Source organism: Meles meles, chromosome 1 (assembly GCF_922984935.1).
Source record: "Meles meles chromosome 1, mMelMel3.1 paternal haplotype, whole genome shotgun sequence".
Lineage (NCBI taxonomy): Eukaryota > Metazoa > Chordata > Mammalia > Carnivora > Mustelidae > Meles > Meles meles.
In genome coordinates this window covers 196,791,323-196,816,014 of record NC_060066.1, presented here as the reverse complement: position 1 = coordinate 196,816,014, position 24,692 = coordinate 196,791,323, and the positions used below count along the sequence as shown (strand labels likewise).

At 53.5% G+C, this 24,692-nt stretch overlaps 2 protein-coding genes across 3 annotated transcripts in view; one reads left to right on the top strand and one right to left on the bottom strand.

Moving 5' to 3' along the window:
• Positions 1-4,632: 4,632 nt before the first annotated feature.
• GPR3 (G protein-coupled receptor 3) lies at positions 4,633-7,819 on the top strand. The gene is made up of 2 exons (XM_046019771.1): positions 4,633-4,713; positions 5,793-7,819. Exon 2 carries the CDS (start codon positions 5,798-5,800, stop codon positions 6,788-6,790), a length of 993 nt encoding a protein of 330 aa, XP_045875727.1. The 5' UTR covers positions 4,633-4,713; positions 5,793-5,797; the 3' UTR covers positions 6,791-7,819.
• Positions 7,820-15,297: 7,478 nt separating this feature from the next.
• The window catches only part of WASF2 (WASP family member 2), an 82,376-nt gene continuing 72,981 nt past the window's right edge, over positions 15,298-24,692 (bottom strand). For both annotated transcript variants that reach the window (XM_046004164.1, XM_046004171.1), the window contains exons 7-9: positions 24,150-24,305; positions 20,349-20,863; positions 15,298-19,297 (exon numbers count right to left, since the gene is read on the bottom strand). In XM_046004164.1, coding sequence (XP_045860120.1) covers positions 19,140-19,297; positions 20,349-20,863; positions 24,150-24,305 — 829 coding nt within the window. In that variant the 3' untranslated portion in view covers positions 15,298-19,139. The remainder of the gene's footprint in view (positions 19,298-20,348; positions 20,864-24,149; positions 24,306-24,692) is intronic.

The window sequence follows — 24,692 nt, the reverse complement described above, 5'->3', positions numbered from 1 at the left end:
CCTGCCCACGGGCACATGGTTACAATGAGGAGGGCCAGGATTTGAACCCAGGACCCAGTGGGTCCATCTGCTTCCTGGGCACCTTCACCTGAGTGTGTCCTAGGCCCCTAAAACTGCCCCATTTCTCTTCCCCACTCATGATACTTCCTTTTTCCTTCAAAACACGTATCAAATGTGTAATTAATTACTCTTTTGTATCCTAGGCTGTAATTTCTATGAAGGCAGGAGCCATGTTTATCTTCTTCTGCAGTTAACTCCCTCTACACTTAAGGGCTACGTAGGTGTTTATTAAATAAACAGATTGTATCATGTTGTGACTGTATGTTTGTCCTGTCCTTCTGGTCTGTGAGACCCTCAAGGAGCCCCCTACTTAGAATCATTTTAAGTGCTTAGATTGTCCATCTTTCCCCATCAGAATGGCGCTCTGTGAAATCAAGGATTTTTGTTCATTGCCTTATCCTCTGTCCCTAGAACTATGTCTGGAAAGTAGCACATGCTCAATAAAACTTTGTTGAACATTGAAAATACAGGGATGTGGCGGCACTGGGTTGGTTTGGTTTGTAGAGCATGTGACTTGATCTCAGGGTTGTGAGTTTGAGCCCCATGTGTGGCATGGAGTTTACTTAAGAAAAGAAAGGATTAAAAGAAAGAAAAAAGAAAAGAAAAGAAAATGCAGGGATGTGGCCAGATCATCTCTCTGTCCATAAGACCCACTCAAAGCCCAGGGAATTGTCAGTAAATACTGGGTGAGTGAACAAATGGGTCTGTGTTAAGAATGTGTGCACAGGGGTGCCTGGGTGGCTCAGTGGGTTAAGCCGCTGCCTTCGGCTCAGGTCATGATCTCAGGGTCCTGGGATCAAGTCCCACATCGGGCTCTCTGCTCAGCAGGGAGCCTGCTTCCCTCTCTCTCTCTCTCTCTCTGCCTGCCTCTCTGCCAACTTGTGATCTCTCTCTGCCAAATAAATAAATAAAATCTTTAAAAAAAAAAAAAAAAAAAAAAAAGAATGTGTGCACAGACGATGCGCAGATTCTTGGGGCTTGAACAGGAGCTTGTGTGGATTTATCTGTGCCTCAGACACACACCCATCTTCCATGAACACGTAGGCCCAAGGGATTCCCCAAATTGAAGAGAGAATGGTAAGGGAAGAAGTCTTACTGGAATCGAGTGCTCATAGCCATCTGGTGGTCACCTGGGGAACTACAGGTGTTGTCAGCCCTGGTCAAACTTGACTCCCAGGTGAGTTTAGGATGGAAAGGAAGGCACACTGGATTTGCAGATAGACCAGCTTCACGTCCCAGCTCTGCCATGTACTGTGTGACTGGGGCCAAGTCCTTCAGCTTCTCTAGGCTTCACCCATGAAATGGGGATACAGGGTGGTTCTAAGCCCTGGGATCTGGTCTGGCACCTAGTAGGTGGGAAGGACTGGACAGGGTATCCGTAGTGGAGAGGAAGCAAGGCGATAGGGCAGAGGACATGAGGAGGATAGAAGAGGAAGGGACAGCCCTTTATCTAGATAGCGGGTCTTTGGGGAAGAGAGACCCAGTTGGCAGTGATGGCCTCCATTGTCCCATTGGCATTGGGCAGTTTCGAAGCATGGAGGGAGTGCCCGTGGGAAAATCCATAGCTTCACTTGAGTCTCTTGGGTGTCTGGGGTTTCTCATGGCTAGAAATATCACTGTACTCTTTTTCTCTCCGACTGCCTGAGGATCAGCTTCCATTTTGAACCACCCTGTGGCTATCTGGGTCAGGAAGTTTTAGCCAACCAACTACTTCAGTGGAAATGTGGTCGTTGATGTTCTTCATGGCGAGAAGGCAACAGTATCCAAGGCAGATCTTTGGGGGAAAACTAGCCAAAATAGTATAAGACCATTCCAGATGTCATCTTTATATTTGGAGTCAGAACCCGTGTTGGCAGTAGTGCGGCAACTGGCTTGGGCGTGATTTACAATTCCTTGGATTATGAAAGAAAAGTGAACCCAAAGACAGCCTTGCAAGACATGGTCAGCTTGAGAAGAAAAAGACCTCAAGAAAAGAGCGAGTGGGACATAGGAACAGAATGAAGAATGTCAGGCACCACACAGGCCCTTGCTGGCTCAGGCCAAAAGGACTAAAGACTCTGCAGTGACTTTATCTGTGGTGATTGTGCAGACGTTTCATGAGAGGATTAATTCACTATGAACATTTGTAAAAAAATAAAATAAAATAAAGAACTATTACTGCCCCTCAGAATAGCAGAAGATAGTCTCTCACATAGCTCTTTCCCGCCAACCTGCCAGCCACCTTCTCCCAACCCAGAGACCAGAGGGGAAGTTGCTGGAACTCAGCTCAGATGGGGAAGAGAGCGGGCACCTGAGTTCTGGGGTGGGGGGGTGACGCCTCTGTATGCTCTCTTTTTCGCGCACACACACCCCCATTCTGGACACTGGGCATATCAGTACTCTCCACTTTCTCTAGACGCTGCTTTTTACTCTAAGCATCCTGCTATAGTGCCGGGTGCTGTGGTGACACGAAACAGAACAAAGTCTCTCCCCTCGTGGAACTTATATTCTGGTGAGGCCGATGTGAAGTAAAAAAGAAAATACATGAATAAACACAAATTTAGGAATGCGAAGTTCTGAGAAATAGTAACTCAAGGAAAGAGGGGAGAGCGGCTGGGGTTATCTAGGATAGAGGGTCAGGAGCCTGCTTCAGGGTCGACTTGAAGGCAAAGGCTTGAATGAAGTGAAGGGGTTCTGGGCGAAGAGAAGGCCAGGACCCTTTGCAAGGACACATTCACCCACAATCTGTGCCCTCAGTGGCGGCGTTCCCTGGGGCTTTTCTCCTCACTGAGTGAGATCATCTAGCCCTAGAAACTCAATTACTGCCTGCACACCTATGCCTCCCAGGTGTCCTCCTTCTGCCAGATAGGCTATTGGTAGCTAACACAGTGCTGAGAATGTGCCAGGCCCTCCCACCAATCCTGAGGTAGATACTAACATTACCCTCTCTTACAGATGAGAAGACAGGCACAGAGTGCCGAAGAAATTCCCCCAAAGTAACACAGCGATGAAATGCAGGAACTAGGATTTGACCACCTCTACCCCCAACTCACCACATCCAACTGGAAATGTATCATCTTCCCCAGTCCCTACGCTCTCCTCTTCCCTTGTACTCTGCCGCTGGCCTGTCACCTCCTTCCCTCTGCCCCACACTGACTGAGGGAACTACAGCAGTGCCGGTCAGGGGAGAAGTCAGTGGGGCCTTGGATCTGAGACCCTCTGGTTTCCTGAAGCCCCCTGATCCCTGTCCTCCACCCATCCCACAGGCCTGGAGGGATCCACTGAGGATCAAAGCTAGAGACAGAGGAAGGAGAAGCAGCCAGTTTCTCTCCCCCTGGGCACATCTGTCACCTCTGGAAAAGTCAGCTGAATGGTGTATGTCCCTGGGACAAAGGACAGGCAGGGCTGGGGAAGATGGAGCTCCTTCTCCGTGCTGTACCCTGCCAGAATGCAGAAGATGGGGGATTGTGAGAGGGGCCTGCCCTGGGGACTGTGCTGCCAGGTTTTCTGCTTCCAAGTTCTTCCTGGCTCCCCCTCTCCTGCTGCTTCGGGGAAGTGCCCCCCCACCCCTGGCTTTCCAGATCCTTGAATAAATAATTCAGGTTTTGAAATCTTGCCAGGCCCACCCCTCCCGCACTGGGAGGGCGCTATTGGACTGACATGAGTGACGTCATGCAGCTCCTTATCCCAGCCCCAGCATCACGAGGACCTTCCCAGCAGCACCTCACCTGCCTGGTCACTGTCAGTCCAGACCCTCTACCTTGTCCCTCTCACCCTGGAGCTCATTCACCACAGTCACCCGGTATCTTCATTCCAAGCTACCTTACAAACCTCTTCACTGTGTTTTGTCCCCTGGGTACCTCAGCACTTGTGACAGGGTCATGGTGACCTGAAGTCCTATCATCTGGACACTCCATCTTCCCTTTCCCTCGCCATCACCTCTGCCACCCTGGGATCCCTGAGCTCCATCATGTCACAGTCACCCTGACACTGCTATGGTTGCCCCAGGGGCTTCTCTTTCTTTGGCAGCGTCTCATGGCCACCATCCCCCAAGATCCTGTCACCTTGCTCATACTGTCACTGCCACCCACTTCCCTGCTCCTTCGTGCTGCTGTCACCATCACCTCAGGGCCCCATCATCTTGGCAACCCCCATCATCCTTACGCAGGACGCCCATTCAGCCTCATCACTCCATCTCCGTCACCCGAATTCCGTCGGTCTCTGCCACCTGAGGGTCCCATCACCTCCACAGTCTTTCCAGGGCCCCTTTCTGCTTCCCCTTATATATTCCCCGCAACCTCCCTAAGACTTCTCCAAGGTCTCCCACCCGCGCCCCCCGAAATCCCGGCCCGCAGAGGGCGCCGAGTCAAGGACAGCGCGGGGCGAGTGGGGAGGGGGCGGGGCCGCGGCCACGGTCGCTTTTTATGAATGGGGGAGCGGGAGGTGCGAGGCCTCATTACTATGCCTCGCCGACGCGCTGCGCCCCGGTGCGACGCACCCATTGGCCGGTCGGGCCGCTGACGTCACCGAACCAGGGGCCGGGGGCGGGGCGGGGCGGGTGACTCACGCCGCTTCTCCCGCGGCCGCGGGGGCTTCTCCGGGTCCGCGCAAACCCTTCGCCGCCCGGACCCGAGCAGAGCCTCCACGCGGCCCTGCCGCACCAGGTTCCGAGAGGTGAGTAGGGGGCCCCGCTGCAGGCACGAGGCATCCGGAAGGGCACGCAGGATGCTGGGGAGCAGGGCCGGCGGACAGGCTCCCAGCCGCCGGCAGAGGTCGGAGGTTAAGACCCGGAATCCAGAATTTGGGTTAGCAGGCGGGGACCCAGTGTCCGGGGTGCTGAGAACCGTCATCTGGGTGACCCCGCGTGGGGTGCGCTCTCCTCCAAGGCCCAAAGCCCTGGAGGGACTAATGGTCCTCTGAGATTGGGCTGGCAGGAGTCATCGGAGGCAGGAACCCAGGTGTCCGAGCAGGATGTGTCCCACTTAGGGATCTAGACTCACGGACAGGATGCGGAGTCAGGCCCAAGATCCAGGTGTCCGGGCAGAAGGAGGGGTCTGACTCAGGGATCCGGGCCTCCAGCAGAGGGTGTCTGTTCCAAAGACCCGGAGAATCAGGCAGAAAGAGGGGTCTGGCGGGGACAGAAGTCTGGGCCCCTGTGTGTTGGGGGTGGGGCTGAGTTTCTAGGTGGTGTTACCCCGGGAGTGCAGGGTGAGGGCTGGAGGGAGCTTCACGCGCATTCTCTGGGGGCGGAGCCTCGGGCTGGCAATACTGAGACTCGTGAGGGGTCTGGCAAGCCTCAGAAACTAAGCGTCATCCTCCCTGATGGGGAGGGAGCAGAACTACCCTCAGTCTAGAGATGTGTTTCCCTTCCCCAGTCCTGGGCCTACCCGGCATCCCCAGAATCCTACGGCCCCCCAATCCACTTATGGTAGTCCTTCACCTGGTTCTCCACTGGTCACACACGTGGGAGAAAGAGGGCTGCAGGGCCCAGGAAGTTGGAAGAGAGAGTGGAGGGACCCAGTACAGTGAGAGGAAAATAGGTCCCTCCTGGGGAGAGGGTAGGGGTGGGCAGGGGGAGACAATGGTATCCTGGAAGGAGCCCTGGGTCATGAGAGGGGGACAAGGCCCTGGGACCCAGCCGGGTATCCTGAGGAGACACATTCACAACGTATCCTGAGTGGCACCTTGTCCCGTTCAGACCCCTTCGCCCAGCACCCAGCCCACCAGCTTCTCACAGGGCCTTTCTCCTACAGGTACCATGATGTGGGGTGCAGGCAGCCCCCTGGCTTGGCTCTCCGCCGGCTCAGGCAACGTGAATGTGAGCAGCGTGGGCTCAGCAGAGGGGTCCACAGGTCCAGCCGCCCCGCTGCCCTCCCCCAGGGCCTGGGATGTGGTGCTGTGCATCTCAGGCACCCTGGTGTCCTGTGAGAACGCGCTGGTGGTGGCCATCATTGTGGGCACTCCCACATTCCGTGCCCCCATGTTCCTGCTGGTGGGCAGCCTGGCTGTGGCCGACCTGCTGGCGGGCCTGGGCCTGGTCCTGCACTTCGCTGCTGTGTTCTGCATTGGCTCGGTGGAAATGAGCCTGGTGCTGGTTGGCGTGCTGGCGATGGCCTTTACTGCCAGCGTGGGCAGCCTGCTGGCCATCACCGTCGACCGCTACCTTTCCCTGTACAATGCCCTCACCTACTATTCAGAGACAACGGTGACTCGGACCTATGTGATGCTGGCCCTAGTGTGGGGGGGCGCGCTGGGCCTGGGGCTGCTGCCTGTGCTGGCCTGGAACTGTCTGGATGCCCGGGCCACATGTGGCGTGGTCTATCCGCTCTCCAAGAACCATCTGGTGGTCCTGGCCGTTGCCTTCTTCATGGTGTTTGGCATCATGTTGCAGCTCTATGCCCAGATCTGCCGCATCGTCTGCCGCCATGCCCAGCAGATTGCCCTCCAACGGCATCTGCTGCCTGCCTCCCACTATGTGGCCACCCGAAAGGGCATTGCCACGCTGGCCGTGGTGCTTGGCGCCTTTGCCGCCTGTTGGCTGCCCTTCACTGTCTACTGCCTGCTGGGTGACGCCCACTCTCCACCCCTCTACACCTATCTCACCCTGCTCCCCGCGACCTATAACTCCATGATCAACCCCATCATCTACGCCTTCCGCAACCAGGACGTGCAGAAGGTGCTGTGGGCCATCTGCTGCTGCTGTTCCTCTTCCAAGATCCCCTTCCGATCCCGTTCCCCCAGTGACGTCTAGTCCTATTCCGGTGACCCTCTGGCCCTGATCTCTACAGAATTCCAGAATGTTAGGTCTTCCAGGGCTTTGTTCCAACCTCCCAGCTCCACACCTCCAAGACCCAGCTGGTTCTGGAGTTCTAGGACATCGGGTGTTTCACAAGATTCTGTCCAGATCCCTACAGGGCCCAGCTGGCTCCATGGTTCTAGAATGTTCAGGTGGCCAGGATTCCACTCAGAAACGTCCCACAGCCCAGCTGGCTTGGAGTTCCAGAATGCTGCTGGGTGTTTTATAGTGCCATTCCAAGTCCCTGATCTCCTCCCACCCCCCTTTTGACCTTAATCATGTCACTTTACTTTCGGGTTTCCGAGCTAAAGAGTCAGAGAGGTTAGTCACTCAGTTGCCTAGATAGGAGAAAGAAAGAAAAATGTATCTATTTATATGTGCACATACAAAAAAGAGTATCTATTTATAATTTATTTATTTACCTATTTATTTACTTATTTATTTATGGGCGGTAAGGGGAAAAAAAGAGACCCACACCTTGAAATCCAGGCCATACCAGGGTACCCCCCAATCCCCACACCCCCATTGCTGACCTCAGTTCCTAGAAGGGGGAAAGGGAGAAAGAGAAACCACGTATTTTGTTATTATTTTTGCTTATTTTTTATCAAAGAGATCATAGAAACCAGAGCCTTCTCCCCAGGCCCGCCCCTCTCGGGTTTGCTGGGAGAACACACCAGCCTCTGGTTTTTTATTTTTTTAAGAAGCCATCACCTGAGCAACCGAGAATTCCTCTGCGCTGGGGGCCGGCTGCCCTCTGGTGGCCATTTGGGGGAAACTGCAGCCCGGCCAGGCAGCCGGGACCAGAACACGCACCACCCCAAGTCCACTCCAGCCTGGCATCCAGCGCCACAGCCAGGACCTGGGGGCCAGGCCCCACCCTGCGGTGCCCTAGAGGAGGCAGGGTGTGAGCCAACACCTGACCCCTCTGCCAACCGGGGTATGGCCTCCAGTGCTGCCCTATTCCTATCCCCAACCCATCGCTCAATAAAGAATGATTTTGTGATAAGTCTGTTTCTGTCTCTATGTGTGGAGGGTCTGGGGTGGACCCAATGTGGGCGGAGAGCCTGGAATGGGAGGGGATTAGATCAGGCCTGGGAGCCTGTGGAGGGATCTGGGGAAGCTCCAGATCCAGGGAGGAGTGAGGCTGACAGGTGGCAGCCCCCGCCCCTTTAGAGGCTGAGCTAATGGTCCCCTCTGCTCTGCTCAGACCCAGGCACTGCCAGGAAAGGACCCCACCTTTCTTTTTTTAAATATTTTGCTTATTTATTTGTCAGAAGGAGAGTACGCACATGCACAAGCTTGGGGGAATGGGAGGCAGAGGGAGAAGCAAGCTTCTAGCTGAGCAGGGAGCCCCCATGCAGAACTCCAACCCAGGACCCCAGGATCATGACCCGACCTGAAGGCAGACATTTAGCTGACTGAGCCATCCAGGCATCCCAAAGATCCCATCTTTTTCTGAGGACAGGAACCAGGGTGCTAACCCCTTCTCCTGTTGAGAATGCGCTTTTGTTTGGAGCTTTGGCATGAAGTTGATGCTCAAAGCATATCCATCTCCTTAATAACAGCTCCTTCTAATTGCGGGTGTTTACTATGTGCCAGGCCCTACGCCGAGTGTACTGCCCATGTTACCTCATTTATGCTGAACAAGCCTCCCACGGCACCAGAAGTATCTTCTCCATTTTACAGATGAGAAAACTGAGGTCAAGGGAGAGTTGGTGACTGGCGAGGGAACATCCATTTCCACAACCTGTGCTCTGTTATCCAATGGCCTCTCCTCTCCTTCTTCCCAAGCCTGGAGCTTAGGACATTCTGGACCCTGATTAGTGTTGGGATTCATTCTTGGAGCCAGAGGCCACATTTGGGAGGAGGCTGGAGGGACAATGGTCATTCTGCAGCAGGAAGAGCTTCTTTTCTATCCAAAGGCCAGTGATGGTAAGTGTGTGCATTTGAGGACATAAGTGTGCGGGTCCCTGAGTAATGGTGTTTCAGAACGAGAAAGAGTATGTTCACCAGGAAAGGGCAGGAGCAGGTTTGGAAGTGTGGCTGAAGAGGAAGCTGTTTTTTGGCTTGCAAAGCCTCTCAGCCTCCCAGGGCTCCCAGGTAGGCAAAACCTGGAGATGGAACCCTTAGAACACCCCCCCCCCACATTGTACAGATGGGGAGATTGAGGCCTAATGTTGAGCAGTCATTGCTCAAACCCACACAGCTGTGCCAGGCTAAGACTCAGGTCTTTCTCCATTTCCCTGACCAAGAGCTCTGACACCTAGTGTTCAAGGCTCCTCCCCAACACTGGACACAGGACCCCAAGGGGAGTGGACCTGCCAACAGGGACAGGGTCAGAGCTGGTGGAAGGCAGACCTGGGCTGAGCTATACACAGCTCCAGTCCAAATACAAAGCAGGGGTTCCCACCAGGTCAGGAGGAGCCTTCTTTCCCCACCTTCCTGGAAGGTCCTCGGGAAAAGACACCCACTCAGCAAGCACCTCTCCACGCCAAGCTCTGGCCCAAATATTTCACACATCACCATGACCCTTTGGGTGGTATTATCGTTCTCCCCATTTTACAGAAGAGGAAGGTGAGGCTCTGAGAATTAAAGCCCTCATTCATTCACTGCCCTTCTTGCGGACAACTTCAATTTCACAGGGGAGACTGTAATAAAGAAACAAATTTAAGATTTGGTCCTGTCAGAGAGCAGAGTCCTGGGGGAGAAATAAAGCAGGGAAAGGGCACGGGGAGGACGGGGATCCCAAGAAAGGCCTCCCTGAAGGTGACAGTTGATCTACCTAAAGTCACGTAGCAAAGGGCCAAACTGGGATTTGAATTTGGGTCCATTTGACTCCAAATCTGTTTCTATCCAGGGTAAGGGAGTGAGTTTCAAGAGCAATTCAGAAACAGCAAGCAAGGAAACCCCAGGCAGGGAGCCCTGTCCCCAGGCTGGGGAGAAGTTGGAGGTCTCTAGGCCACCCCCAGACCTTTGGGAGGGGTGGCGTGAAGAAGGGCCTCCTTGCTGCCTCACCCATGTTCCCAAGGAGCCTCCACTGGCAGGGGGGTGAGGGGACGGACCAGAAGGAGAGGGTCCAGGTGCCCATACTATTCCAGGCAGGCTTGGCCCTTTGCCTCCCCATCCCAGCTCCTGGCTCCAGAGTCAGCAGAGCCAAAGCTCTTTGTCTGGGAGAGCCTGGGGTAAGCTGCCATGCTGCGGGCCCTAGGCTGTTTGCCTGCCTGTGATAGTATGGTGGACCCGAGACATTGCTGGGAGCCCCTATCTGGCGTCTCTCTGCCTTGGGTTCTGGGCTCAACCTGAGGGATATCTCAGTCTGCTCTTCGGGTTGGAGCCCATGTGCGTGGTGGGGTTGGCTGGCTGCTCCCTCCTCCAGGGACTCTGTAGATATAGCTCAGGTCCTCCCTGCACCCCTACCCTCTGCTTCCTCCAGGAAGCCTCCTTGGCTAAGTCTTCTTGTGGCCATGAAGATGTGGTTTATACAAAACAACTTGCTATACTTCTCAAGTAAATATTATAGAGAAGTCTTGCCCTCTTCATCAGCATAGGGGCCCCTGAACGCAGGGCTGTGTGTCCCTCTCCAGCGGAGGGTCCTTGAGAGAAGGAACATGTCTGCCCTCTCAAGCTAAAGCCTTCTCTGTCTCTTACCGCTTCAGAATCATCTGGTTCTCAGCCTGGAGCTACTCAGCACTGGTGAGTGCGTGTCTGGTGCATTTGTGGGGGGGGGGGAGGTGGTTTGGGGGGGTGTCCAAGGCCCTGACTTTTTTTCCCACCCCCACGCCTGATCCTACCAGCTACAGAGCTTGGGAGGTGAGCTGGGCAGTGGATTGGGGGAGGCAAGGGCTGGAGCCCTGAGCCCTGCCTTCTTGCCTGGGTAAGCCCTAGGGCCCATCTTTCCCTCCCTTCTTCCCAGGTCCTGTGTGGGGGAGGGGAGGAGCCCCGAGTGCTGAGCCCCCGCCGGGGCCATGACCGCCTCTCCCTGCAATAAGTGAGGAGACAGCAGCTATTAATATAAGATGAGTTCACGGGCTCACAGCTTCCGCAGGCTGGAAAACAGGCTCCCGGGGCTGGGGGCTGCGGCAAGTCTGGTCGTCTGTCAGATTCTCTCCTGGAGCCCGGAGCCCGCCAGCCCCACATTCCCCAGCTCCTGACACGCCGAGACCTGTATACGTGCAGACCTACGGGCATACACACACGGGCACACGCAGGCCATTCAGAGAACACACACACATGGACATACATCCGGACATGCATGTCTAGCCAGGTGTATCTGCACACTGGTACACACGCACACACACAACACACACCATTGCACACATGCTAGCGGGCCATGTCAACTTCATGTGCATGTGTTTGCATGGGAGCACATTCGTCAATGTGTGCACACACCCTTGCATGCACGAGTATGCACACACAGGCTTGGCCTTCTACACGTGTGTGCACATGGGTCCAGGCACGCTTGCACACCATTGCACACCCACATATACAGACACAAAACTGCACATGTTTAAACAGATGGTATCCCATCGGGTACACACATTGCTCATAGGACCACATTCAGGGACGCAAATGCATGTATGTATGCCCCTTTGCACACACAGTCACACAGGCTCCCCGCTGCTATCAGTGCTCAGCAATCACGAATTCACAGGCAGACCCTCGGTTTCCAGCCACCAGGCGGGCTCAGCCTCCCCTCCTTGTCTCTCCCCTCCCCCACCCCCATGACAGGCAGTAAGTGCTCCTGCCAACCTCAATGCCTGCCTTCGCTTCCCGCCCCCCAGGGGTCCCCAGATCCCTGATTAACCCCCTCGCTAATTGGCCACCAGCCCCTTGACTTTGCTGCAGGCCTTCTCGGGAGCTGGGAGCGAGAGGCTGCAAATTGGCCAAGCAGGATGGGTCTGGGGAATAGAATGCGGAGGTGGGGTGGGGGTGCTGCGAGCCCAGCGTCTGGCTAGAGCCAGCAGTGCACAGCCGGCACCAGAGCTTAGGGGAACACTGACGTCATATTCTCTGCAGAGGGCACCCCTATGAGTCATGGGTACACAGTCACATGGAGCCTTCCTTGCACACACATTTACACACACTCAGCTGTCATGGGCATGGACGTGATTCACTCCACTTTTTTACGCAAATGCATGCGAACATTCGCACATACCCAAGTGCATTCATGAACAAACCCAATGCGTGTGCAAGCAACATCTGACATGTCCATAAATTTACCTGCCAGTTACACAGAAACCATTTATTCATGTACATCCAAACATGCCTTGTTTAAATACACGCATGCCGTCCTAGGTATACAGGCTTGCAAGCACATACACTTACATTTTACACAGACCTATGAATATGCTCCTGAGTGTACTTGTAGGCACATATGAACGCACACCGACATGTGAGTACACACCCGTGGAGTCCAGGCATATGCGCACATACCACTCATGTATGTGGTACCTTGAGGAACAGACTACCAAGTGGCCACCAAGTAGGGTGCCTCTTTAGCCTGCCTCTGGCTTTGTGCAGACTGCCAGTAGGGGTGGGGAGTGGTGGAACCCCCCTGGGGTGCAAGTTGCCGTTTCCCAGCCTCCATCTCAACATGGAACCTGGGACCTCTGTTGGGTTCCCCTTGGCCTTCAGGGCTCGACAGAAGGGCAGAACTTCTGGGGCGCCTGGCTGGCTCAGTCAGTGGAGCGTGAGACTCTTGATCTTGGGGTTGTGAGTTCAAACCCCATGTTGGGTATAGAGATTACTAAACAAAACAGAACAAAACGAAAACCTTTAACCAAAAAAAAAAAAAAAGGGAGGAGGAGAGCTTCTGGCTTTAGTCTCTGTTGTTTTTGTCTCCTGGGCTCTGGGCCTGAGCCCACAGGGAGAGTTCTACTCTGTAGGCAGCTTGGGGCCCACAAGAAGAGGATTTCTCTTTCTGTTCCTGCCGCCAGTTTGCTGTGTGACTTTGGGTAAGTTGCTGTGCCCCTCCATGCCTGGTTTCCTCAACCATAAAATAGCACTTAAAATCTTTGTGTTGGAAATCCTCCCAGGACCAGCCTGAAGAATGCATGGGGTCGTGTTTATGGACGTGCTTTACTCAGGCATGTGACATTTGGGAGAGGTGTCCCAAGACGGTGAGACTCCAGGGTGGAGGGTCACATGCATCGTGGTCAACTTAACTCTTCATCAAATAGGTGAGGAAGCTGAGGCCCAGAGAGGGAGCAGCAATGTGGGAGCTAGAAGGCCTGACCTCTACCTTGTCGGCCCGGAGGTCTGCTTCTCTTGAAATCTGTGTACCGTGAGAGCAGGTGCACACGGTGCCCCAGGCAAGGGCGGGTGGCTGCCTGCCGAGGGTGTGGGGGGTGGTCTATGCAGGCCCCCTGCCATCACTGTACTGAGAATTCTACCATGATTCTTCTGGCTGTGAAAGCCTTTTCCTTTCTTCCTTCTTTTTTTTTTTTTTTTTTTTTTTTTGTCCTCCAGCTTTAGACCTCCCTCTAGACAGCGTCATCTCCTGGGGCTGAGGGACTATGAAGAGCACCTGAAACTGCTCCCAGCCTCATTATGGAGAAGGGAACTAGCTGACAACCACCCAGAGCAGAACTCACGGGAGAAGCTGCCAGGTTGCCCTGGCCGCTGGGCGGCCAGGAGGGGGCAGTGAGGAACTGGCGGCGGCAGCGCGAAGGGAGGGGTGGCTCCTGAGGACCGCGCGAGGCTGGCCTGCGATTATGTGTTCCTGTAACTGTGTGCTGATCTGTGCCCTTGTTTGCACAAGGGCAGGGCTCTAGGTGCGGTGTGTGCACATGTCCCTGGGCCTGGGATCTCAAGTGTGCCCGCTCACGTGTGCAGGTGTCACCTTGTGTGTGTCTGCATGTCTTTGTGCCTAAATGTGCAATCTTCACGGGGGCGCGCGCGTGCGCGCGGGTCCTGAGCGCGGTGTGCCTGCCGGAAGCTCGAGCCCGCACCTAGGGACCCACTGTGTTCCCCGGCAGTTCAGGGCTCGACGTACTTCCAACTCTCATGGTCTAGGATAGTTGGGCCCCTCAGTCCGGCTCACTTGACTTTGGAGCAGGAGCAAAAACAACAGGTACCTGTAAACTTGGGCACCAGAGGGTGGGGCGGACCAGAACGGAAAACCCTAGCATGCCGCCCAGGACGCTGAAAATCAGGACTCAGGACGGGGGAGAATCCGAAAGCTGTTTCAGTTGCATGGTGGACAGAGCATGACCTCTGGTTTGAGAGAGACCCAGGTTTGAAGCTCCTGGCCAGCTGCACGATCTCAGACAGCTCAACCTCTGAACTTGTTTTTCTCATGTGTGCCATGAGACCCTTGCCTTGTAAGGTTGGGATAAAGTGTGTGCAGTCTTGGGCAGGTAGTAGGCTCTCAGCAAATGCTCATTCTTCTCAGGATTAGCCCTGCGAGGTGAAGCATGGGGTCACGGCTCCCAAGTGGAGGAGCTGGAATTTAAGCTGGGGCCGCCTGCTTCCCAGAACCACATTCCTCCCCTCCAATTCCCCAGCAAGGGCGGCTCCCGACACCACCATTTTGTCTTCTCCCAGGGCGGGCGTCTGGCTGCCTGTCAGTCACCGGCCTCGGGAAGCCAAGTGCTGACTAAACACAGGCCTGAGCAGGAGGGTGGAGCGAGGGGCTCCGCCGGGGCGAGCCGGCTCCTGCGCCCCCTCCCCTGCACCCCCACCTCCAGCGATGAGCTCAGAGCGGCTGGCGCAGCAATTGCTGACGATTCAAAACTTCTGCCCCCTCTCCTGGGACGCCGGTGGGTGACTCTCTCTCCCTGAACAGCAGGCGTGACCAGTGGTCACCAACCTTGCTCCCCGCCCCTCTCCCGGAGCCACCCCACTGGGTCCGCTGAGCCCGGAACTGGAACTGGGTGTCTGCCCATAAATTACCCCCAGGGACTGTCACCCGCAGCAGCTGTGCTCAGAACAACCGTTGCTTCCTGGGTAGGTCATTTTTGGGGGGTCAGAATAGAAACTCAGCCCCTTCGCCTTCCCAAGCAGGAGAGGGATTGTACAGCAGCCTAAACTTTTTATCGGATTCCGCGGAAAATCGTTCTATTTAAGGTAAGTTGCTTGGGTCTGAGAGGCAGACAAGATGCCGGCCAGATGTTGAGAGGCAACATCAGCATTCCGCCAGTGCTCCTCTTCTGCCTGATGCAAGTGGCCAACAGCCAGTCTCCCCTGGCCCCAACACACAGCCCTTGCTGGCTGAGGGCCGGGGATCTGGGCTTCTAGGTCCCCCAACTTGGGTCTCCTTCTAAACCAAAATGGTTTCCGACCTGCATCTCCACCTCCACACAGGGTCCGCCATCCAGACCCCGAGGGCTCCTGCTCCTCAAGCCTCTCCCCACCCCCAACCAGACCTCCCTCCAGAGCTCTGGCCACCACCTGTGGCTATCAATGTTGCCCCCTCCAAACACTTTTCCCCTTAGAGACAGACATACACATGCCAGACGTGGCTGAGTAGCTACAAAGATTTATCAAATTATTTAAAATGTTGGCATTTACATATATGCATGTATAACATAAAATCGTTACTTGGAATCCTCAGGTCACCGGGTGCTAATGCGGTCCACACATGGACCTGGCGGGGAAACAAAGGAGACCAGGCTTGGAGCCACAGTGCTTTAAAAAACTGGACATCCTCCTAAGGGCCTAAGAGGAGTAGGGTGAAGAAGAAGGGGTGACCTCAGGGGTTTGGTTTAATCCTACCCTCAGGGGAGAGGGACGCACTTCCAGACTGTATCCCTATTACACAGATGCCCACTCCCTGAAATCAATGTGGCAACCACACCCGGAATCCACTGGAATAGGTCCTTATAAATATATTCATATCAGAGAAAACAAGGCACTTTGGGAGCATAACAGCTCACGCTCCTACACGTACATCATTCTAGACAGGAAGTAAAAATTGGTTAGTTTCTCAAGTGAGTTAACTGAGTCAAGTTAATACAATAACAGAATTGTTCCCTAGCCCTCACTGAGGCACAGAATGAGGCGTATCTCCTAGTGACACCTTGTCCCAGGTCTGCTGGACCCCAGGAGAGCTCAAAGCCTGAAGCTCCCAAGAGGCCTGATATCTCTCCTGAGCAAAAGCCCCTCACCCTGGGGCATCGGCCCCCTCCCTGGACCCCGAGGTCAGGTGAGGGGGACTGCAGAGGGAGGCAGGCTGAGAGCAAAGCTGGGACACGGTGGGAATGCTTAAGCAGGGTCACCAAAGCCACAGAGACCTCAATCTGTCCAAGCTGGCGCTGCAGAGCCGGAGGGCCGGCGCCATGGGAAGAGATTTCCCATTAGCCCTGACAACACCGCCTCGGCTCTGCGGTGACATTGGCCAGGGTCGTTTCTGAGGGCGCTTGAGCTTCTGCTGGAGGCGAGCTGGAGCTTGGGCCAGCTGCTTTGAGCCTCCGAGGGACTCGCACAGCCTGCGCCCTCCCTGTGGCCGCTCCTTTGGAATGTAGTCCTCTCACAACCATGGCAAAGCCACAAGTCACTTCTGACACTGCCGATGGAAGCTGGGTCCCTGGGCCGCAGGAATGGGGGCAGGTCCCTGGGGCTGGCAGACTGGGGAAGGGAGGTGGCTCCTTGCCTTCAGTGCTTCAGAGTCCTCAGGAGCCCCTGCTGCACACTCTCCCCGGCTGCGGCCCAGTTTAAGTATCACTAAACTTTGCATTCTACAATTACAGGATTCTAAAGACACACAATTACCTGCATAGGGTCCTTTATCATCTTAAAGGGCTTAAGGAAGGTTTAAGAAAGTGGGTTTTTTTTTTTTTTTTTTTGGTTTTTTGGTACACACATGCATAAATAGAGCCCAGAGGGCCTCTCGGCTGACTGGGTCCCCAGCCCCCCGAGCTGAGGAGGCTGCGCAAGGCCGGCTGCTACAAAGCCGAGCTTGGCTGCATAGATTTTAATGAGAGCGTCAGGCAGAGCTGTGCTGTTGCTCTCCGGGACTTGCAGATCATTACCAAACCAGCTGTAGGATGAGAACACAGCACATCGAAACCCTAGGAGGTCACTGAGCTAATGATCTAATCCTACCTTCCGCAGGCTGTGCCCCCCCCGCTTCTGCCCCCAGCCCTTTCCAGGGCGGACTGTGTCCATTCCAGAAGCCAGGCCAACACCGCCCCCTTCAAGGTCAGAGCAGAATGATAGCAAGTGGCTCTGGCTCCCCCTTTTCCGGAACAGAGGGGGATGGGGGTAATTTAGTCAAAGCCATTAGGCCCAAACCCTGGCCTGGCCAGGCCCCAGGACTCCTGTTTGGGAGAACCACTGCCCTCCACCTGCCTCTCCAGCCACTGCTGGGCTGCAGCCAGGGACACCTTCAACAGCCATTTTAGGGTTCTGAAGAAAGCACCTTCAGCTTCCAATGTGCCAGGGGGGAGCACACACAGCCTGGACTGCTCAGCACTGGAGCGTGGGGCCAGCCCTGTGCCAGACACCTGATGTGAGGAGGGGGAAGAAGGTCCACTCAGCAGCGGCCCCAGCAGGAGGGCACGAGGGCCCCTACAGACTCGGCCCCCGCGCGGGGAGTTCACGGAGAGAAGGCGGGGGGAGCAGCCAGCCCGGGCACAGCGGTAGTAGCCATGATTACACGCATTCCTCAAGCCGGAGGGCTTTATGAGGGCTTTGGCAATTACTACAACCATTTGCTGTGCTGGGTAGAGACAGATCCTGTTTCTCTTTGTTTCAGGGCTCTGAAAGCCAGAGAAGCCAGGAGAAGCCGGTTTCAGCGTAAGAGGCTACACAATAGTTAGGGCAGAAGAGAAGAAACCTCACTGTTGGCCAAAGCTGACCAGTTTTTTTCTGAATAACAGCACCTGTGTATTAGCTCTGGGAAAAGGGGGAGTGAGGGAGGGAACACCACCGCACGCACTGAGGTGGGAGCTGGAAACTACAGCCAGAGCCCCTCTGCCTTTCAGCCCTCCTCACGGCTGCCAGGCCCCCCTAGGCAGCTACCTGCGGCAGCCATGAGCCCGAGGGACTGAAGTTTCTACAGCTGGCGGAACCTATGCTTAAATTGGGGAAATAAAAGGGGGACAAGCTGCAGAGGAATTGAAAACAGCACCTGTCAAAGCTGTGTACCCCCTTCCTTCTCTCACTACCTCTGGTCCCCCAGAAGAGCAGCTCCCAAGGCATGTGGTTCAGTGGGACAGTAAAGGGAGAACAGAGAATTTTAAGACAGGCTACAGGCTCTGAGCAGCACGGGTAGGCCTGGCACTGGCTCTGAGCCCTCCTACTGGACTCCCACCTACAGTGAGGTCTGGAGTAGCACAGGGCCAAGACTGTTCTGCCTAGATTCTAGTAAGTGCTCACTATCTGGTCCCAGAAGGCAGAGGTGACTTGGAATCAGGAATTCTGGGCTCTAGAGTTCTGTCACCATCCAAAGTGTGACCCAGAGCAAGTCATTTCCCATTTCTAGATTTCAGCGTCATTAAGGGTGTAGGATTCCAAGGAGTTCCACCATTCTTCCAGTTCTGCAGTTCCGAGTCTCTACGCTTGGCTCCTGACAGTCAGCAGAGGTCAGATCCCTGCGCATCGGGGCTAGTTTGGTCATGGGTATTAGAGGTTCGAACTGGGCCGTGGTAGCTAAAGCACCTGGTAGCAAGGGAGGGCCATTTAAGGGACACCTGACCACCACACTCTGGAGAAAGGGCTTGGGAAGGAGGCAACAACCTCAGCCTTCAGGAAGGCACCATTTCTGGGCAAAGGGGGAGATACTCCTTAGGGCCTCATGGCTCCTAGAAGAAAGGGCGTCCGGACATAGGCATGGCTTAGCAAAGGAAGCTCATCTTGCTGACCAGGGCAGAAAGGTGTGGCAGTCTGGCTGCTAGGGCATGTGGCCTGCTCAGCCCTCCTGGTGCATGGGAAAGTGCATGGATAGGAGCTGCCCCTAAAGGGGCAGGCTTTAGGACCAGAAGATGGCTGGCATTATTTGAAGGGTAAGAATTTTGGAAGGAGACTACAGTTGAAAATGGCTCCGAGGGGAAGTTACCAACTCCAATCTAAACCCAATCGAAGAGATCTGCTTTGGAGTTTTTCCTTCTCTCAATATGTAACAGTTACTTGAAGAGAAGACGGAACATCTCAGCTACTGAATCTGGGGACCTGTCCATGGGGAGATGGGAAAATATATGTTAATTTGGAGGAAGCACTTGGATATATCTTTGGTTGCTTCAGGGAAGACTTTGGCCCCTTGAAATTCTTTTTCCTCCCTTTCTCCCCCATTAGACTGCTGGGATGTGCATCAAAGAAAGCAGCAGGAGGAAAGAAAAAAGAGGTGGGTAGCAGGCAGAAAGAGTTAATCCGACCAGTCGTCCTCATCAAACTCAGAGGAGTCATCTTCCGAATCGCTATACTCCACAGCAATTCGACGGGACAAGATGGTGGCTACGTCGTTGCCCACAACATCACGCTTCTCTTGTTCCTGCTGCTCCTCAACCCTGCGCAGCTGGAAGCCTGATGAGAGAGAAAGAGAGAGAGGTTTAGAAAGCGAGTCAATCGCAAAAGGTCTCAGAATCCACACAGGCCTGAGGAAGGAGGAGTGACCAGGGGTGGACAGAGTCAGGGGAACAGGTGGGGGGAAGAAGGATCCTCTGAGAAAGCAAAAAGGGAAAGGTGGAAGCAAGGAAAGAAAGAAAGATGAGGGTTTATCCAATTCTGGCCCCAGTGCTATAGGCGTGTCGAAAAGGAAGCCTGCCATTCTTCCCATTTCCACACTGTCAGGCTGGAGAGGATGGCACTTCTCACGAGGGTCTAGGTGGGGAGTGGTCACCGTACTGTACCCACCGGGCACGAAGTCTGCCCAACTGATTACTGCTGAGCTCAGCTGCCCCAAATCCTCTCCCCCAGACAATCCTTTAATTCTAAGAAGGTTTACAAACAGAAGAAACCACTCTAACCCACTGGGACCAGACCTAACCTCTGACAGAAAGAGAATAAATGCTCCACAACAGTGAGATGATGAGGGAGGGCAGGAAGGTAGGAAAGGAGAAGGGAAGGGGAAAAAGGCCAAGGAGGACGGGGTGAGAAAGGGGAAAGCGAGAAGGGAAGACGGATATGAAAGGCACAAAAGTGGAGGACAGGGCATGACTGAGTGTAGCCAGAGAAGTACCTTCTAGGGTAGTGATGCTTCGTTTTCTCTGGGGCACAAAATGAATGCAAACACAGGTAAAACATCTCTTGTCAATGAGGTCAAAGACCCAACTTTACTTACTTATTGTTTAAAGTAACCTCTGCACCCAAGGTGGAGCTCAAACTCATGACCCCAAGATCAAGAGTCACGAGCTCTTCTGAGCCCAAGAATCCTTTACTTTAAACAAAGGTGGAAAGAAATCTACATTTTTCATATTTTTAGAGTTAAGCCTTTCTTTAGGGTGATCTGAGGCCTGAGGTCCCTCCCAATCTGTCCCCACGCAAGGGCATAGAACCCCTAGTCCAATCTCCAACCAGTCATCCTGGCTGCAGAAAGACAAGGCCTCAAGGTCCTGGACCCAGCACTGGGAATTACCTTGACGTATGGCTGAAAGTAAGTCACTGCGGGCATCGCTCACAGGAGGCAAGGACGACTTAGGCTTGGTGGCATCAGAAAGTGGTGGTGGTGCAACAGACAGGTTTTCTGCACCACTGGAAGGGAAAGGAGGGGGTCCCGGAGGAGGAGGAGGAGGCGGAGGGGGAGGTGCACCTCCTCCTGGTTGGGACAAAGGAGGTGGTGGCAGAGTTGGGTAGTCAGCTGTGGGCGGTGGGGGAGGAGGCGGAGGGGCAGCAAAATCGGGGTGAGGTGGGAAAGATGAGGGTGAAGGTGGTGGTGGGGTCCCTGGAGGCCCAAATCCTCCAGGCGGTGGCGGGGGTGGAACACCCATCATTGGAGGTGGAGGCGGAGGGGCAGGCGGTGGAGCAAACCCGGGTTTGGAGCCAGGTGGAGAGCCCAGAGGAGGAGCTGGTGGTGGGTGGCTTGGGCTGACCACACTGGATCTTTTGGGTCCAGCTAAGCTAGGCCCTCTTTGGTTGCTGTCTGCTGGGCAGCTGAAAGGACAAAGAAGAGACCCACCATCACTCTCAGCATGCAAACACCCATCTCTAATAAAGCTTATCTATGAACCTAGGTTCATTTTCGTTGACTGCTATCATTTCATTTTCGCTCAAACAGAAAACACCTGAGAATGGTCAGAACAGACCAACAATCAATGACAGTCTTGTAACGCAATGAGCTTCTCATCAGCAGGGGGATGTAAGCAGAAATTGAGAAAAGCTATTTGAAAGAAGTTTAGACTGGGATTCCTCTATCAGGTAAGGGTTGGCCAAGGTCATCTCCTAGGTCCCTCCTCAAACCTCCCAGCTTCCCTCCAAGGAAGACACCCTCCTGAACCCTCACCTAGGACAGTCAGTTTAATTGTGGAACCAGGACCAAGAAGGCGTGCAAGAAAAACTGGAATAAAAATCCAAACGTCAGGCGCCTGGGTGGCTCAGTGGGTTAAAGCCTCTGCCTTCGGCTCAGGTCATGATCTCAGGGTCCTGGGATGGAGCCCCACATCAGGCTCTCTGCTCAGCAGGGAGCCTGCTTCCTCCTCTCTCTCTGCCTGCCTCTCTGCCTACTTGTGATCTCTGTCTGTCAAATAAATAAATAAGATCTTAAAAAAAAAAAAAAAATCCAAACGCCACCCACCCACTGGGCTCTAGTCCTCAGGCTATTACCATTCACCAGATCTCGTGAGGGCAGGAAACCCAAGCTAAGCTGACCAAACCTGAACAGGGCACAGACTGAGGTAAATGCACCTCCAGTGTTCATGAGGAAAGTCCTGAGAAGGTATGAAGATCTGAGGGTCAGCAAAGATGGGAAATGAATGTGCCACCGGACTTCACTTGGGCTGAGAGACGACTAAGGAGCACCCCTCCCGGGTCAGATATGTTTGGCTGAAGCTGTAAGGTCTCAGGCCACGTGTGAGGCTGAAAGGTTTCTTTTTCCACCATTGTACCTGCCCTCCACTAATAGCTACTCCTCAGAAAAAAGCGTCCATCTTAGAACCTTCCACAGACCTTCAAGCCTTAGCTGCCCCTGACAGGGCCGCCAGCAAGAAGCACTCTGGGATGAATGCTGTCAAGAGCCACCAAGAATGGGGCTGGGTTAGGGGAGGGGTTACAGCACTGCTCTAGGTGTCCAGCTGAAGGGTCTTCAACATATCTAATCTCTGATTAAACAGTGTCCACAGAGAACAGTGCACCTTTCAAAGCTCTCATTTGTCAGGCATCAGAAAGGGAAAAGTAACTGTAAGCAAACACTGAAATCTGAACACTCCTCAGACAGACCCCTTTCTAGCCACTAACTCACTCTTCCCCTGTACATCTCTACCAAACATCAGTACGGACAAAGTCGAAGTTTCACCTCCCCTTTTCCTTTGTTTCATTCTTTCCAGCAGTGAAATGAACCAGAACAGGGTAGAAAGGTGACTGAATGGGGCGCCTGGGTGGCTCAGTGGGTTAAAGCCTCTGCCTTCGGCTCAGGTCATGATCCCAGGGTCCTGGGATCGAGCCCCGCATCCGGCTCTCTGCTCAGCAGGGAGCCTGCTTCCTCCTCTCCGCCTGCTGCTCTGCCTACTTGTGATCTGTCTGTCAAATAAATAAAATCTTTAAAAAAAAAGAAAAAAAGAAAGGTGACTGATTGCTAAGTTCCTCGATAACTGGGCAAGGTGTCTGTTATTATTATTATTTTTTTTTTAAGATTTTTTACTTATTTTTTCGACACAGAGAGATCACAAGTAGGCAGAGAGGCAGGTAGAGAGAGAGAGGAGGAAGCAGGCTCCCCGCCAAGGAGAGAGCCCGAAGTGGGGCTCGATCCCAGGACCCTGGGACCATGACCTGAGCCGAAGGCAGAGGCTTTAACCCTCTGAGCCGCCCAGGGGCCTAAGGTGTCTGTTAAGTATTTTTTTTTTTTAATTTTATTTATTTATTTGACAGAGGAGACCACAAGTAGGCAGAGAGGCAGGCAGAGAGAGTGAGAGGGAAGCAGGCTCCCCGCCAAGCAGAGAGCCCGACGCGGGACTCGATCCCAGGACCCCGAGATCATGACCTGAGCCGAAGGCAGCGGCTTAAACCACTGAGCCACCCAGGCACCCCTCTGTCTGTTAAATATTTTAAGGACAGCAGACGATATACCACTTTATTCCATGCTGAGTTAAAGCTAAGAAAAAACAAGAGGTCAGCTGGTGATCTCTATCTGCTCCAGTATAGCCAGTTGTTAAGAATATGGGCTCTCAGGGCATCTGGGTGGCTCAGTGGGTTAAAGCCTCTGCCTTCAGCTCAGGACATGATCCCAGGGTCCTGGGATCGAGCCCCGTATCGGGCTCTCTGCTCAGCGGGGAGCCTTCTTTCCCTCCTTCTCTCTCTGCCTACTTGTGATCTCTGTCAAATAAACAAATAAAAATCTTAAAAAAAAAAAAAAAAAAAGAATATGGGCTCTCAGGGGCGCCTGGGTGGCTCAGTGGGTTAAGCCTCTGCCTTCGGCTCAGGTCATTGAGCCTGATGTGGGATTGAGCCCACATCAGGCTCTCTGCTCAGTGGGGAGCCTGCTACCCCCTCCCCCTCTGCCTGCTTGCCTGTCAAATAATAAATAAAATCTTTTAAAAAAAAGAGAATACAGGTTCTCTCGAGACACGTAGGTAGCTCAGTCCGCTAAGTGTCTGCCTTTAGATCAGGTCATGACCCCAGGGTCCTGGAATCAAGACCTTGCTTGGCAGGGAGCCTGCTTGCTTCTCTCTCTGCCTACTCTGTTGCTCACTCTCACTCTCTCTGACAAACACATAAATAAAATCATAAAAAAAAAAAAAAGAATATGGGCTCTGCAGACAGAATGACCTGCTTTCCAATCAGGGCCCTGCCTCTGACTGGCTGTGTGACCTTAGGTGAATTCATTGACCTCTTTGTGCCTCACCATTTACTCATCTGTAAAATGGGTACCTATACCTCAGGAGGGCTGTTGTGAGGATGAAGCAATATATACAGTGTTTGGCATAATGCCTGGCACCTCAAAGACAATTAATAAAATGTTAATTATTTCTATTATCTAGACAGACCTGCTTCAAGTTATTCTACTGGTCCTGCCCTGAATTTGGAACAATTATTTTGTTGGGTTTTTATCCTTAAGACTTTATTTTTTTAAGTAATCTCTACACCCAACACGGGGCTCGAACTCACAACCCTGAGTTCAAGAGTTGCAAGCTGCACTCACTGAGCCAGTCAGGCAGCCTGAGGTACACTTATTTTGTCCTTGAGTACGTAACCACCCAGAGTAGACAGGAGAGAGAGCACCATTTACCTGAATTCTGCTGGTGGGGGAGGCAAGCTGTCCTCAGAGAAGGAAGGAGAAGGTGGAGAAGTGGAGTCTGACAGCGGTGGTGGTGGGTAGCTGTTTACGTCCACATTTTCAACAGAGCCAATACTGCCGTTCTGGTACACCAAGGTGGGTGGATACCTGACAATGAACCCAATGCCAAAACTGTCATTTAAAGAGTGTGAGTGGTACTCTCATTTTTTTTTTTTTAAGAGACCCTACAAAAAATGCATTTGATACAAAAGCTTTTAGGAAGAAAGAAATAAGAATATTCCTACATATTTTCTGCTATTCTGAAACTTTATTTTAGGACTAAATTTAGGATTAAAATTTAGTACTGAATTCTATTGTTAAGTCTCTCCCAGCTATTCCTGCTGGATTCAGAGGAATGGGATTCAACACGGATAATCAAGACCACACTGTTCCTTTCCCAGTGCTGGCTGGCCTTGTCAAACGCAGCAATTCTTTTAAATTCTCTCCCAAATGTTAAGAGCAGCCTATACGCAAAATCCCAAAGTCTGTCTTGTG